A 14,924-nucleotide genomic window follows, 5' to 3' on the forward strand; every position below is an offset into this window, starting at 1 on the left:
GATAGGTGAATAGCTCTCTTAGCTGTTAGGATAAATCACTACTTACATCATCATCATTTTCAGTTGACTCAATAATAATTTTATGAATAGTCGTTTCTTCACAGATTTCCGATTTATCATGCTTAAGGCATATATTTTTAGAGATATACATTTCGCCGTCTTGAGGTGGCCAAAACTAATAAAAAAAAATGTATTATTTGTGTATTTTCGAGAATAATATATATATATGTACACAGTGTGTCCCAGGATGAATGAATTTATACGTAAAAATGACAAAAAATTTAGTTGAAATTTGACCGTTTAGCATCAAGCCCTGCTTGATTAAAAAATAAAATTTAGCATATTTTTATTTTTTTTAATTCAAGCATGTCTTGATAGGAGCATTTTTTAAATTTTATCAGTAGATAAAGTATAGTATTTCTAGGCAAGACAAAGTTGTTTAGAATGCAAAATTATGCCCGAATTTCATAACAATAGGCCTACTTTGATTTTTACGTTATGTGTACCAATTATTTTTTTTTTCATATTTAATTATTAGAAAAAACTAACTAATTTATTTATCTAATAGTTAAATCACTGACCTAAGAGTTACAAACCATCCTCAAAAATATGTTTGTAATAAAATGCACATAATACGTCTAATTTAACAAGAAAATTTATTTTATTTACTTATTTTTAAATTTATTCAATGTAGTTACCTCTATTATCGAAACCTTTTTCAATATCTTTCCTAAACCTTTTAAAAGAATTTCTAATTTCTTCAATGGAAATTGAGTTACAAGCATCTCTAATTCTTTGTTTTTGTTTAATTTAGTTAAATTTAACTCTTTGTCATTTGGTGATGGCTCGGAATAAACAATTTGCATGAGACGGCCCCATAAATAGGAATCAGAAATGGTTAAATCAGGGGACTACTATAAATAGTAGCTGCCACATTTAATTGAGAATGTTTACATTTTGAAAAGTTAGACAAAAACTCCTAAATGCAGCAAAAAAGAACCCAATATAATAAGCGGCATGCATTTCACGAGCAAAAAATTCCAGGGCAATAATTTTCACTATTTTAATTATTAATATTTATTTGATTTTTGTTTAAACTTTAAAAAAAGTGAGAATAAATAATTAATAAATAATAATAAATGCTTTAAACGTAAAAATCAAAGTAGGCCTATGGTTATGAAATTCGGTATTCGGGCATAATTTTGCATTCTAAACAACTTTTTCTTATAAATTTTTTATCTTGCCTAGAAATACTACTTTATTTACTCATAAAATTTAAAAATATGCAAAATTTTATTTTTTAATCAAGCAGTGCTGGATGCCAAACGGTCAAATTTCAACCTCAAAATTTTTTGTCATTTTTACGTATAAATTCGCTCATCCTGGGACACACTGTATATGACCGGTATAACTAAAACTGATTAAATCATGTTGAAACTTGAGGTTCTCGGCCACTTAGTGGCAGAAATTAATGAGTTTTTTTTTAAAAAACTTATTCACAAAAACTCAATCTACTATTAACCCTACTTTAATTAACTAATTAATAACACTACAATTCTTCATATGCATCGCAACAATATTACTTCCTCTCATATATAGGGCAATTTACGACCGATGGTAGACGTATATGGAGAACAGGACATAATACTTACATCTTGTTAACCACTTGGCGACATTGGTGAATTGGCACAAAAAAAGTCATTTAAAATACATACCACCGACCATTAAAAGTAATGCTTTCAATAAACGTCCCAGCTTCCATTTCAGAGGCGAATTATAGTCCATCTACAAGGACCACCATGGCTCCAATATTAGTGTTGGTGGTATCACGCCATTTGCTGTGCTGCTGAAGATTCGTGAGATACTCGAAAGACAATCGCAGCCATATGTACTGAACTATTTGCTGCAGCATATGATATTTACTAAGACAGTTTGTTGAGGTACAGGGCACAGGATATGTCTTCATGAGGCACAGCTGAGTGCCTCAGGAAGTATATTTCGAGTAAAAAAAAAATAATGGCACTACTGGATCCAAAAGTGTGAGAAATGATATTATCCATCAGTACCATAAAGAGAAAAAAATGCGTGAAATTTGCATTGAATTAATTGTAGCAACAACTACTATATTTAATATAATTAAGAAATATGGTGAAACGGCTAGTATTGATGTTCGCGGCAAAAGCTCAGGCCACCCAAAAGTTGTTTATCAAAGAAGTGTAATGTAAGTCAGGAAGAAGAAATACACTATGAGAAGTAAGTGCAAGGTGGAATAGGGAAACTGGGATGAATCTTTCTAGAGAATGCTGTCGTAAATATGTCCACAAGAGCGGTCTTAGTTTTTATGAGTTAAGTTTGGTAACTTCCTCTTGGCGATATAAATTTCTATTTTTTTTAAATTTATTCGAGTAGGCCAAAAAAAAAATCTTTGTTGATAGAAATTCAAAAAAGGAATCGTTGCACTTGGCCAAATCAAAACTTTCGTGGACCAAAAATAAGTGGAGCAAAATAATCTATAGCGACGAAAGCTAATTTGAGTAGTTGCAGTGAGAAAGAGCAAATTTGAGTAGCAGAATTGAGAGCAAGTCTGTGTGGGAGATTACCGAAAGCAAAAAACAGAAGCATTTCATAAGTATTGTCTGAAAAGAACTTTAAAGTTTCCACAGGGCATCATGGTGTGGGGTTGCATGTCGGCGAAAGGATTGGGAACTTTACACTTTATTGAAGGCATAGTAAATGCAGCCAAATATCAAGATATCCTTGAACATTCCAAGCCCAGCAAATTTATCTCCAATATCCGGAGATTTTATCTTTCAACGGGACGGAGCCTCATGCTATATGGCTAAATCTACCAGAAAATATATGGGAGAAAACATTAAAGTTTTATCACATCCCTCTAGCAGCCCGGATCTTACTTTTCTGTTTCATTTTGTGCCACTTTGGCACAAAATGAAACAACGGCTACGAAATAATCCTCAGCGTACTTTGCCATAGGTACCTACTAAATTGCAAGAAATATGGGCTAGTTTCACCACTGAATTTTGTGAAAGCTTAGTTGGTACCATGCCTCAGATAGTTCAGGTTGTTAATAAAGCTTAGGGCGACGTTACGCCTTATTAATTTTTATTTTTTAAAAACCACTTGATCCAATATTTAGTTACTAGCATTTTTCGATAATCAATAATTACCATAATAAATAATTATAAACAATAATAAATATTTAACATAAAATATTTAATTAAATTGTAAGAGAAAATTAATTAAATTGTAAGATTCCATACATCATATAAAAATGTTATTAATTTCATAATTGCGAAGTTGGTTAAGATAATCTAAAAATGACAAAGTAATTAAATCTCCTACTGTCTCTATATAACTGTCAATTTTTTGAGATGCAATAAGAGGGTTCGTCCGAAAACAAGTAATACATTTAGCTAATACGATACGAATTTCACTTCTGTCATTTATTATTTAAAATTATTGGCACAACGTAGCTAAAAGAAGTTGAGGGCCATCATGCAATTGTCTTTGATAATAATCCATAATTATTAAGTGCGTAAAACGTGCATGCGTTTTTTTAGGCCAAAGAGTTGGAAATTTAATAGCATACTTTTAATTGTAATTTAATAATTGACCACCCACTCACATGAAAGGGATCTTATGATTTTAAGATATGGTTATTGCCGACTAAACCCTTTTTCTAAAAAGCCTTAATTTTGGTATGGAATTCTCGACGTTGTACTATTTTTATTAAGCCATTTAACCCCTTTTCTAATTCGGTTAAGTTAAATAACGTTTTAGTCGAGTTTGGTCTTACCATAAATTCTAATGCATCTGTATCAGCTCTCCAAGATACTCCTAAAGTTTTTTACTAAAAAAATAGCCCTTTTCTTGATAAAGTTTATATAATAATATAATGCTTTATTGTTAACAAAATTTACAATTTGTAGACGAAACCTCAATAAAAGTAAAAATGAGGGAATTCAAAACATACAAAAATACAACAAAAAAATACACATAGAAAGAAAACAAACATACAAAACTTTATACAATTTAACAAAATTGTATGGAGTCAAAATACAAAAAAAAAACCAAACCAAAAAACAAATTAATAAATAAAAGAAAAATCAATATAAACTAAAATGTATATAAGGTCAAACAAATTACGAGTATGCAACATAAGCGCGAACAATAAAATAGGTAAAAGAATATTTTTATTTTAATTAAAAAGTGTGTGGGAAATTTAAATTTAAATATAAATAAAAAAGTCGTTTACTGCATACAAGGCTCTTTCCAGTACGTACGATTTTAATGCTTTGAGAAATGAGGGAAAGGAAGGTATGGACTTTAATTCTAGTGGCAGATGATTGTGCACTTTTTTTTACATTATACAAAATCGATGTTTTCACTAGCTCTGAGCGAGGGCTTGGAAGATAAAGATAATGCTCTGCGTTCCTAAGTGGGTAAGTGTCAAGTGGTTCCTCTGAAGTACGTGCTTATGTATTAAACAAATAGATTCAAATATGAATAAAAACGGTGATAAAAAGTGTTAAATTTTTGAATCTTCTAAAGAAACCCTGACAGTGGGTTCAACTGTTTAGCCCAAGTGAGTAACGAACAGCTCTTTTTTGAAGCTTGAAAATACGCTCAAATTGAGTAACGCAACACGTACCCCAGAATGGAAGGACATATCGGAAAGAATACACTGTTCTAGAAGTGGACAAATTAAGCTCCTTAGAAACTGATCTTAGCGCAAAATAGACAAAGCTTAATTTTTTTAATAAAGCCTCAATATGCAAGTCCCATTTTAAGAAGTTATCCACAACAGGCAACAAGAATTTTACTGAATCAGCGACGTGGACAATAGTGGTGTTACTCAGTTTAAAAGATTGTAACGTACTTTTATACGAGGGGCAAGTAAAAAGTAAGATTCCCAACGCTGTAACTCCGCCGCGCGTGTTGCCAGGCGAAATCCGGCAACACCGCCGTGTGCGTCTGTTCCCCCTGTTCATTCCTAGCGGCCGGGGAAGTCGCTACGACGCTCAGTGCCGGCCTGACCATACCCTGCGATCTCTAATTGCCAATATAGACCCGCATTGAGCTTAATTCCACTCCTATAGATGGCGTTGAGGCCATTTAAAAAAAGATTATGCAACCTTTAGCACATTGCGAAAGGGGTGACGAAAACAATGTCAAATGGCGATTTGTTCATTTGTTGACATTAGCACTGTTATTTTGCAATAATCGTGTCTTGTGTTTAGTGATTTTCTGTGATTTCGGCATTGTTTTGTGTGTTTTAAATTCAGAAAGACTTAATATATACTTATTTATTTGCACTGCATTTTTAAATTTGTAGGTAGGTATTCTAACATTAATTTATCTTATGCGTTATGCCAGTTTATCTTGATTATAATATATACTATCATGATTATGATATGAATTGTATAAATGTTAAATCATTTGAAATAACCTATTCAAAAGATATAAGTGGTCTTAAACGAAATTCGTTCTTGTAGGTATAGTATCTTGTATAATATCCTGCTGTTATTTACTTGTTATTAATTTTCAAAGAGATATTAATAATATACAAACGATTAACCACACACTTCAGTTAAATACATATTAATGTTTTATTGTTTGTATGAGTAAAAAAATATGTTAGTATTAAAGGAAAAGAAAATATTTAAATTTGCTTGGCTTCACACATTCTACCTTGATTCCTGTTTACAAATAAGAAGCACCTCAGCACTTAAAATGTTTTCTTTATGTTTTCTATCTCTAAACATCGCTTTCCCAACCCATCTAAGAGCAAACCCATTTTTAATAAATGGGTGAATTTAACAGGAAACAAACGATTGGTATTAGAAATTACACCTGAGAAAATCTACAATAATTGCAGAATTTGTGCTTTACATTTTCTGCCCCAAGACTTTGGTGCTAATAAAATACTCAAAAAAGATGTTTTGCCCTCACTCAATTTACCAGGTTAGGAAACTTTAGGAAAACAATATGGTATATAATCAACTTTTTACTCTACATTAACATATATTGGTTAGGTCTCTTGGAACCACTTGAGGTAATTTGCAAAGCAGAAAATACAGTTACTGCTGTATTAGGAAGAACTGAAGATTTATGCAGTCTAAAATCAGATTTGTTAAATGATCAGTTCTTGTATAATAAAGTGACTGTAGAGGCAGAATCTGAACCCAGCACCAGTAAGAAAACTTTATTACAGACATTTGAGAGTTCATCTGTAAAAACCAGTGGTTATGGTATATCATTACCTACCCCCACATTAAATCCGGTAGGAGCATCCTCAAATAAAAGAAGTAAGCCATTGTTTATAACTTAAATATTATTACTATCTGAATATCACAACGTATTCTTTTGTTATCACTGTTATTCACAATGAAAAATCCAAATTTTTATGATAGAATTTATTATAAGTTGACAATTAAGCCATATTATACTTTTAGTTTTATTAATTAAGTGATATCTAATGTAAAAAAATCAATTTTTTAATTGACATAGAAGTAGGATTTTCTCATAATAAGAATACTTTTTGTAAGGATTTACTTAGTTAACTTCAAAAACTTAGTTATAAAAGATGTTATACTATCTTTGACAAGTGTGGATGAATATAGAAATTTGGAATATTTCTGTAAGTTTTGAATAATTACTTACAAATTATTAATATTGAATTTAAATTAGGCCGGTCTACACTACTCTCTGAAGTGAATGTTTCACAAGTAAAAGATCTAACTCCAAAAGCCAGGCACCTTTACAAAAGAGCAGTACAATTTAAAAGGCGAGCTGCTTTGTCAAAAAAAAGTAGGCTATCATTTAAACAGAGACTCTGTGCTTCGGAGAAGTTTGCTTCATCTGACATTTTCAAAAAATGTGTTTCGAGTATGGACCGTATTCGGCAAGATTTTTCCAATGTCAAATTGAGAATTCTGACAGAAAACCAAAGGGTAGACGGTACACACTTGAAGATCAGGTACTCGCATTAGCTTTGTATAAACAAACTGGCTCTGGAAACCATTTCTTATCAAAGTTCTTTGCATTACCATCAAGAAAAACAGTTATGAAGCTCCTTAATAGGATTCCAATCTGTCCAGGCATACATGAGCAAGTTTTTTCAGTTTTAAAAGCTGAAGTGAAAAACTTTAAGAATCCCCAGGATAAACATTATGTCCTAATGTTTGATGAAATGAGCATTCAGTCAAATCTACAACCAAATTACCATGAAGAAAAAATAATTGGTTGTGAAGATTTGGGTTTTAGACAAACTCAAGAAATAGCAAATCATGCTCAGGTAAGATTGTCATAGGTTTTCTATGTTATTTGTTTTGAAACAATTTTTCATTAATTTTTATTGCTTCATTAAATTATTAAAATTGCTTGATACAAGATGTGTTAGATCTATTGCTGGGCCGAGTTACCAAAATTGCTGCTGGCAGCATTTTAGGAGCCTTGCATCCAATACAAACTTACATTTCCCAGTATATATTTATATGTACCATTGTTAGTTTACATCGTTAATAACATCTTCCAGTATAGTAAACACTAAAATTCACCATTTTAATATCAGGCATAACAGAAACATTATGACTGCATTTCATATGCTTTTGAGGATCAGGGGTGGTTCTGATTAAGTTCTGATTAATTGGTTCTGATTATTTTCTAAGTTAACAAATTTACAAAAAAAAACTTACTTTTAAAACGTAAATGTACTAACTAGAAACTTAAGTACCAGTTCTAAAGTAGGTAGAAGTTGTGGTGTAAATTAGGAATTTATAACATATTCCATTTCCTTAAACATGTGATTTAAATTTTAGAAATATGTTGTTTTGATATTAAACGAATTTAAATTGTAAACGTGTAATAACCTTTATTTAATCTTTAAGATTTTCGATATATGTAACCATTATACTTATATTATATAAGTATGTAACTATTATATAAATTATATGCTTAATATATGAAGTGTTTTTTCAATTATTCAGTTTTTAAATATTAAAGCAATGGGAGTAAAGCGGAGTCCGCCAAAACATTTGAAAAGCCCGCTTAAAATGGCGAGATCTTGCGTAGCGCGGCATCTAGTAATAAAAGATGTACACCAGTACTTTATTCCAGACCGATAGATGGCGCTAGGTGTAGCAAAATAATGCTGACATCTGCATTAACAAGGAAGAGTCCATTCTATTTACGTCTTTATCTATGGGCCTGACAGCCGTTCGAGATGGAGCCCGCAATCGCCGTCACCGCCAGGTGCGAGATCCGGGCAGTGATCCGTTTTCTCAACGCCAAGAAGTTACCAAAACAAAATACTGCAAGACACTAAAGAAACTCAGAAGAGCCATCCAAAATCGCCGGAGAGGAAGACCCTGATCTTGCACCGAGCGATTTCCACTTGTTCCCGAAATTGAAGCAACACCTGGGTGGACAACGCTTCGCTACGGACGAAGAGGTCCAGAATGCAGTCACCACGTACCTCAACGGGTTGGCGGCGGAGGTTTTAGAGGCAGGTTTTCAAAAAAGGATTTCTCGACAGCAAAAATGTGTAGAAAAATTTGGCGACTATGTAGAAAAGTAGCTAAGAGACCAAGCTTTCAGATAGTGTAATTCGCAATTTCAATAAAAAATGTCTTACACCTGAACAAAAAATGTGGGAACCTTACTTTTTACTTGACCCTCGTATAATAAAGCCTTAGTTTTAGAGATGTTAAGGCACAAAGATTAGAATCGCACCACACTTTATGGTCAATAAGTCAATAGAAACGATTCTATGGAGTGCTGTGTTGTCCGGATTGCGTATTTACATACTATACTACAGCACAGAGCATTAGAAAGAAAAATGTTTTTATGTGATTTGTTTGGTGCTGTAAAATTGGTAGTAACACATTTAATTATTGTGTAATTATTTATTAATTTAAATAATTACAATTAATATATACAAAATAATTAGTAAATAATTATTAATTATTTTTTCTGGCGATTTCGCTATAAGACAAGATAAAGGATGTTTAAATATTTAATGAATATGATGCGACTGGAAAATTTGAAACCAGATACCTAGTGTTGTGAAGGTGTGTTGTACTTTAAAAATTTTAATAGTGGATTGTGGGTTTTTAAAGGTACGTAAATACTTTTCAGTGGTTAAGCTTGACTACGTTAAGTATTTTTCTGAAGTTTGCTTTAAATTTTTTTGCAATTTCAGAAAAGTTTGCAAACTGTTTAGAATTAGAATGTGCACCAAGTAAGGATACAACTATAAGAGATTATTTTATTAGATTAATTTTAATAGAAAAATAAAACAGATTTATAGGTATTAAACAAATATTTATTAAAAATAAATACAGGTACTTGACGTAAAATAAAAATAAAATATCTCAGTCTACGAAACTTTATGTTAGTATCTTAACTTTATTATATAATTAGTTGTATTAGTATCTAAATTAGTATTTTATTATAGTTAGTTAGCCTAAAATAAACTTTTTAATAATATTTGGCGTTATGGCTATTGCAGTCCTCATCTTGATTTAGTGACCTTGGAACCTTACGTCTTCGGATGATTTATTTATTTTTTGCTGGCCTTCCTGCCTGAATTCTTTTTGATCAAGATGTCATTCCAGATCTTTGCGATCTTCTACTTGTGGACGTAGGCTGTACTTTAATTATTTTTCCATGACAAATATTCTTCATTTTATATTTGTTGCTTCAGGAGTCGAGTCTCTTTTAACTATCTGTACGAGATTTGAAAAATTTTGACCTAATTGTTCTACCGCAACTTCTTTTCTCTTAAGTAGATCATCTGAACTATATTTGTGTTCTGTGCATCTGAATGTGAAGATGATGAAGGCAAATTTGGAACCATATCTTGTTAAAAAAATGTAAGTGTGTCATCTTTTTCTTTACTGTTATCTTCATTTATGATCACTTCTATGTTAGAAGTATCCATCATATCTCTAAAAAACATGTCATCAATATTTTCCTCTAGGGCTATTTTAGTTAAGATAGGTACTATTGAATTTAAACTTTTTATTATGAATACTAGGTATCATCTCTTTTATTTTTTTATATAAAATAGACCTACTAAATTATGGAATGATTTCTTACAGCTTTTTCTTACTGATTAATAGTGGTATTTGTATAAACTCCTTAAGTTTAGTAATATTGTCTATAGAATAGGTAACATGTCCAATCTATGGTAGTTAATATTAGGTAGATGAGTAAAATAAAAAGAAAATAAATAATAATCTGTATATAAGTATACATTCGGTCTCATTAACACACAAAAATATGCTTCTAATTCAACCATTTCTAATCCGCAAAGTCTTGAGGTTTTGCTTTTATATTTTAAGCAAAAGTAATTGCTTTATTTTTATTCATTGGACCCTTTAAATTTCAAATCTAAACTAAATAAGTAGCACCTAATTAAAATCTAACAATTTATATGTACTTATTTAGATACATACTTTGTATTCATATATATTAAAATAAAAAACCTAACTTAAAAACAAAGCACTATCGAAATTCTAAAACCCAAAATACAACACACGTTCAAAACATTATGTTTTTAAATTTGACAGTAGCATTGAATTCATTAGATATCTTAACACGTCTCATCTTGTATATTAAAATTACCAACAAAAATGAAACGAAAACCAATAATAATCATAACACATTTATTCACTCTGTTACTACCAATTTTACAGCACCAAAGCAATCACATAAAAACATTTTTCTTTCTAATGCTCTGTAGCGTAGTATAGTATGTAGTGATAAATAAGCGTATTTCTTAACTACATATTATACTGCGGTGCAGAGCCGCCGAGTTCTATGGTTTTCTGTGCTGTAGTATAGTATGTAAATACGCGTCCGGATTGCTCCAAGTGAAACTGGTGTCGCCCGCGAAGAGACAAATTTTCCCGCTAATATTCAGGTTAGCGATGTCGTTGATAAACAGCAGAAATAACATTGGGCCTAAAAGAGATCCCTGAGGTACTCCGAATTCAATAAGGCTTCTAAGAAGACAGCGTCGAATCAACCCTTACAAGCTAATTTCTGTTATTATGATACGACTTAAGCCATTTAAGAGGCGTACCTCTGAATTCTTAATACTGTAACTTATTAATTAGGATGTTGTGATTTACACAATCAAATGCTTCTGAAAAATCACAAGATTGTCGCTGTTAAATGATGGGTGTTTAGGCTGGAGTACACATTATTAAAAAGAGAAGACATAGCGTCATTTGTGCATTTGTTATTCAAAAATCAAACTGATGAGAAGTGAGAATTAAATATAAAATTCTACAGACAGAAACTATAGGAGCCTTTTTTTAACTAATTGTTCAATGATTTTCGACAGCGTGGGGAGAAGTGCGATTGGGCAATAGTTCGAAGCTTCCTTTTTATCTCCTCCTCTATGCAAGAGAATAATTATCGCAGTCTTAAGACAGTTCGAAAAAACTTCATTTTGGAATGACAGGCTAATAAGAGTAGTAAGATGATTTAAAGTGCATTCCGGCAGGTTTGCAAATATTTTTAGTGTTAGTCCATCAGTTCCCGATGAAGATTTATTTTTAATGTCTTTACCTGTACTGCTAAGCTCTGCTGTTACCACGGGTATGAAGAAAAAACTATGCAAGTTTACATTAAAATTAGAAAGATATAACAGTGGTTCAATTAACGAAATTATGGTACTCATTAAATTTTTAGCCACATTTACAAAGTAATCGTTTAGGCTGTTCGGTGAAGTAGAGATGTTAGATTTGGGACCCTTATATCTTAAATCATTAACAATAGACCACGTTTCTTTGGCAAAATTACCGAATTTAGCCAACCTCGTATTATAATAAATGTCCTTGGCGGCGTTTATAGTCTCATGGTAAACTTTTCTGTAGAGTTTTACGTTTTTACGTATTTGCTGTCTGAAAATTTGTTTAAGTGGGATAATAAGCGCATGTTTTTAGCTGATGTACGTAGACCTTTTGTGGTCCAAGGCTTACGTTAATGTTTACCATGGCAAAAATGATTAAAAACTTCAGGTTCGTTTGATTATTAGCCGAACCGACTTATTAGATTATTTAACCAATTTGATTATTAACCGATTAACTATTAGTAGCACCTCAAATTCTAGATGTAGCGATTAAATCACCAACGTAGAAATATTTACTGAATTCAATTCTGGCGAGCTGTCTGTACATTCAACTGATATTTGTTTCAGATATTTTGTGGCTAAAAATGATACAAAAGTAGTTCCGTACGTTGCAGTTTTTACTCTAAAATGTTGAAATTCTAAACCTAGATTTTCACGCCACACAATCCGATGCAAATTGCAATGCTCAAATAGCTAAAATATTAATCTGTCTATACATTTTTTCTATGTCAGCAATTATTACTAGACTAGGTTTACGAAATTACTAAGTGTTTATGCACTTGCATCAAAAACTACATGAAGTTTTGTTATGATGCTAGAATCATTAAGGAGCGCAAAATGGGATAAGTATTAAGTTTTATGATTAATGTAAATTTCATCCTTTTCTAATTTAATCATATGATCTAATTTAAGATACCGATTTTTATAAATATGGAATACTTATCGTATAAATATGTATCTCTTGCTAAACTTTTTTCTAAATTGTAGAAATGCCTTTCTGTCTGTTCAAACGATTCTCTTAACTTAGCTAAATTTTCTTTCAAGGACAAGGCTATACGCTATATCGTCCTAACTCATCTCGAGTTACACTGTTCAAGAATACATTTTCGCACTCCCGTTCTTATAAGGCATAAAATTGTGGACTATTTGAGCATTCTTCTAAACATCTACATTTTTCGAAATGGTTTCAAAAAATTACAAAGGATTACATTTGTACTATTATTTTCATGCCCTTATTCTGATACTACCCATCTCGACATTGTGTTTTGAAGAATTCGAAGGTTTCTACCTAGTTTTACTTGACTAGCACAGAGTAAATCATAAAACATTGAAGCATTATGAAGTATATCTATTTTGGATCGGCTTATAGCTCAAAGAAATTTGTAATTTAACAGGATCAAAAGTTCTTACAGGAACATGAGCTTTAATGTTCAAGGCACCTCAAAAGCAAATTGCTCTATTGAATATAATTTTCTAAAAATGTGATCAATGATTTGTATAATCTCAAATAAAGCAGCTACACGGTCAACTAATGCCTGCTATCTACTGGTGTTTTATAAACTACTAGCTGAATGCCCGCGGCGTTGCTCGCGTGAAAATAAAAGAAAAGTCGAAGAAGGCCTCCAATAATAGTAAATGCAACCCATAATTGCCACGCCGTTTTTCTTGAGGTCAAGGGGCGCGATTAATATAATATAATTATTATAAAACCAAGACATAAATAATCTTAAAAATGATATGTTAGATGCAGAGCGAGCGGTAAGACTGAGTCGAGTCACCTCTCGGGTATCAGTCTCGCATGGACCCGCCTTGTTGTTATGTCTACCAAAATATAAATAATACAAAGGCACTTTTTCAATCGTATTTATTAATCAGTTTTATGCCGCTATACGATATTTATCATATCGCTAACACCCCTTATCGGTGGAATTTCGAAAAATCCATTCTTATCCGGTGCCTACATTATAAAAGGAACCCGTTGGCAAAATTTTACGTTTCTAGCTATTGTAGTTTGGGCTTTGCCATGATGAGTCTTGAGTCGAGTCAGTCAGTCAGGACAAACTCTTTTATATATATATATAGATTGACTAATTGATACCACAAAAGATAATTCAGTCAGTGGTGAAGGCTTAGGAGGCCAAGAAATTGGACATCTACTGGAAATCTAGTTTTGTCCTAAGTCATAACCTTTACGGTAAAACATAGGTACATAAAGATAAGCTTAAAAAAATAGTAAAATACATATTATTTTATTTAGGTTATTTAAAAGGTATTAAATTAAATAAGCTGCTAAATAAATTTAAACTCTTGGGAAAAAAACTTGGGAAGAAGTTGCCAAGTATTTTACAAATGTCAAGTGATATTGGGCACAATGGGACTTTCTAATTTTGGAAGATGAACTTTTATGGCGCAAAATAGTTGACGGCAAAGAAGAAAGAAGGCAAATCTCTGTTCCAAAATCTAGGATTTCAGAGTTACTAGAGGAAATCCATGCTGATGTGTTAGGACATCCTAGAATAACAACGACCCTGAGAAAAGTAAGATTTTACTGAGACTACGTCAATGGTCTGCGTCTAAGACTGGATGTCATTCATACTCAAGCATCATTATCAGAGGGCCAATATAACGATCTTAACAGCCGCGAATATAGCAGTTTTCCGGCATTCGGGAAATATCTTGTCCGCCGCCTAGATCCCAAGTTGAGACAAAGATGGAACGAGTGGCGGGCACAACTTGCGACATCTCGGGGCAGACGTACACACACGGGGTACCGAATGTTCCGGAACAATGGTATGCCTAATAGATAAGGAGCCATCGTCATTAGGATAAGCAAGTTCAAGTCTGAATATTGACACGACTTAAATCGAAATAAAAAGTAGGAATGACTACAGTGTAAATAAATATTTCTACTAGTCTTATTATGTTAAATGTGTAAATGTGTAATAAACCAGTTGACTCTTTTTTATCAAGTCTTTTGTTATACAATTAAACAAACATTTAAAATGCTACAGTATCTATCATTATACATTACCTGTTCATTTTGAAGTACAGGATCAATGTTTATAATATTTTTGATTTGTTGCTCAATAACCAGTCTCCAAAAATCATTTATTGTATTGGTGAGCGGATGCTGTGTGACAACGTAGCGCTTTGGACACATGAAACTATTAACATATATTGCGTTGATGTAGCAAGATGAAGGCCCACCATTTGGAAGACGGCTGAGGAAAACTTGAAATACTTCATCTGCATAATTATGGTT

At 32.1% G+C, this 14,924-nt stretch overlaps 1 protein-coding gene across 3 annotated transcripts in view; it reads right to left on the reverse strand.

The window, feature by feature from the left end:
• Positions 1–14,924, reverse strand: part of LOC126735978 (uncharacterized) — a 68,309-nt gene that overhangs the window by 1,931 nt on the left and 51,454 nt on the right. Inside the window, exons 23-24 of one of the 3 annotated variants that reach the window (XM_050440109.1) lie at positions 14,694–14,908; positions 47–175 (exon numbers count right to left, since the gene is read on the reverse strand). In XM_050440109.1, coding sequence (XP_050296066.1) covers positions 47–175; positions 14,694–14,908 — 344 coding nt within the window. Of the gene's footprint in view, positions 1–46; positions 176–9,399; positions 9,969–14,693; positions 14,909–14,924 lie in introns of those variants that run through there. The other 2 variants (XM_050440110.1, XR_007660575.1) reach the window with 2 other exon arrangements.

Source organism: Anthonomus grandis, chromosome 5 (genome assembly GCF_022605725.1).
Source record: "Anthonomus grandis grandis chromosome 5, icAntGran1.3, whole genome shotgun sequence".
Lineage (NCBI taxonomy): Eukaryota > Metazoa > Arthropoda > Insecta > Coleoptera > Curculionidae > Anthonomus > Anthonomus grandis.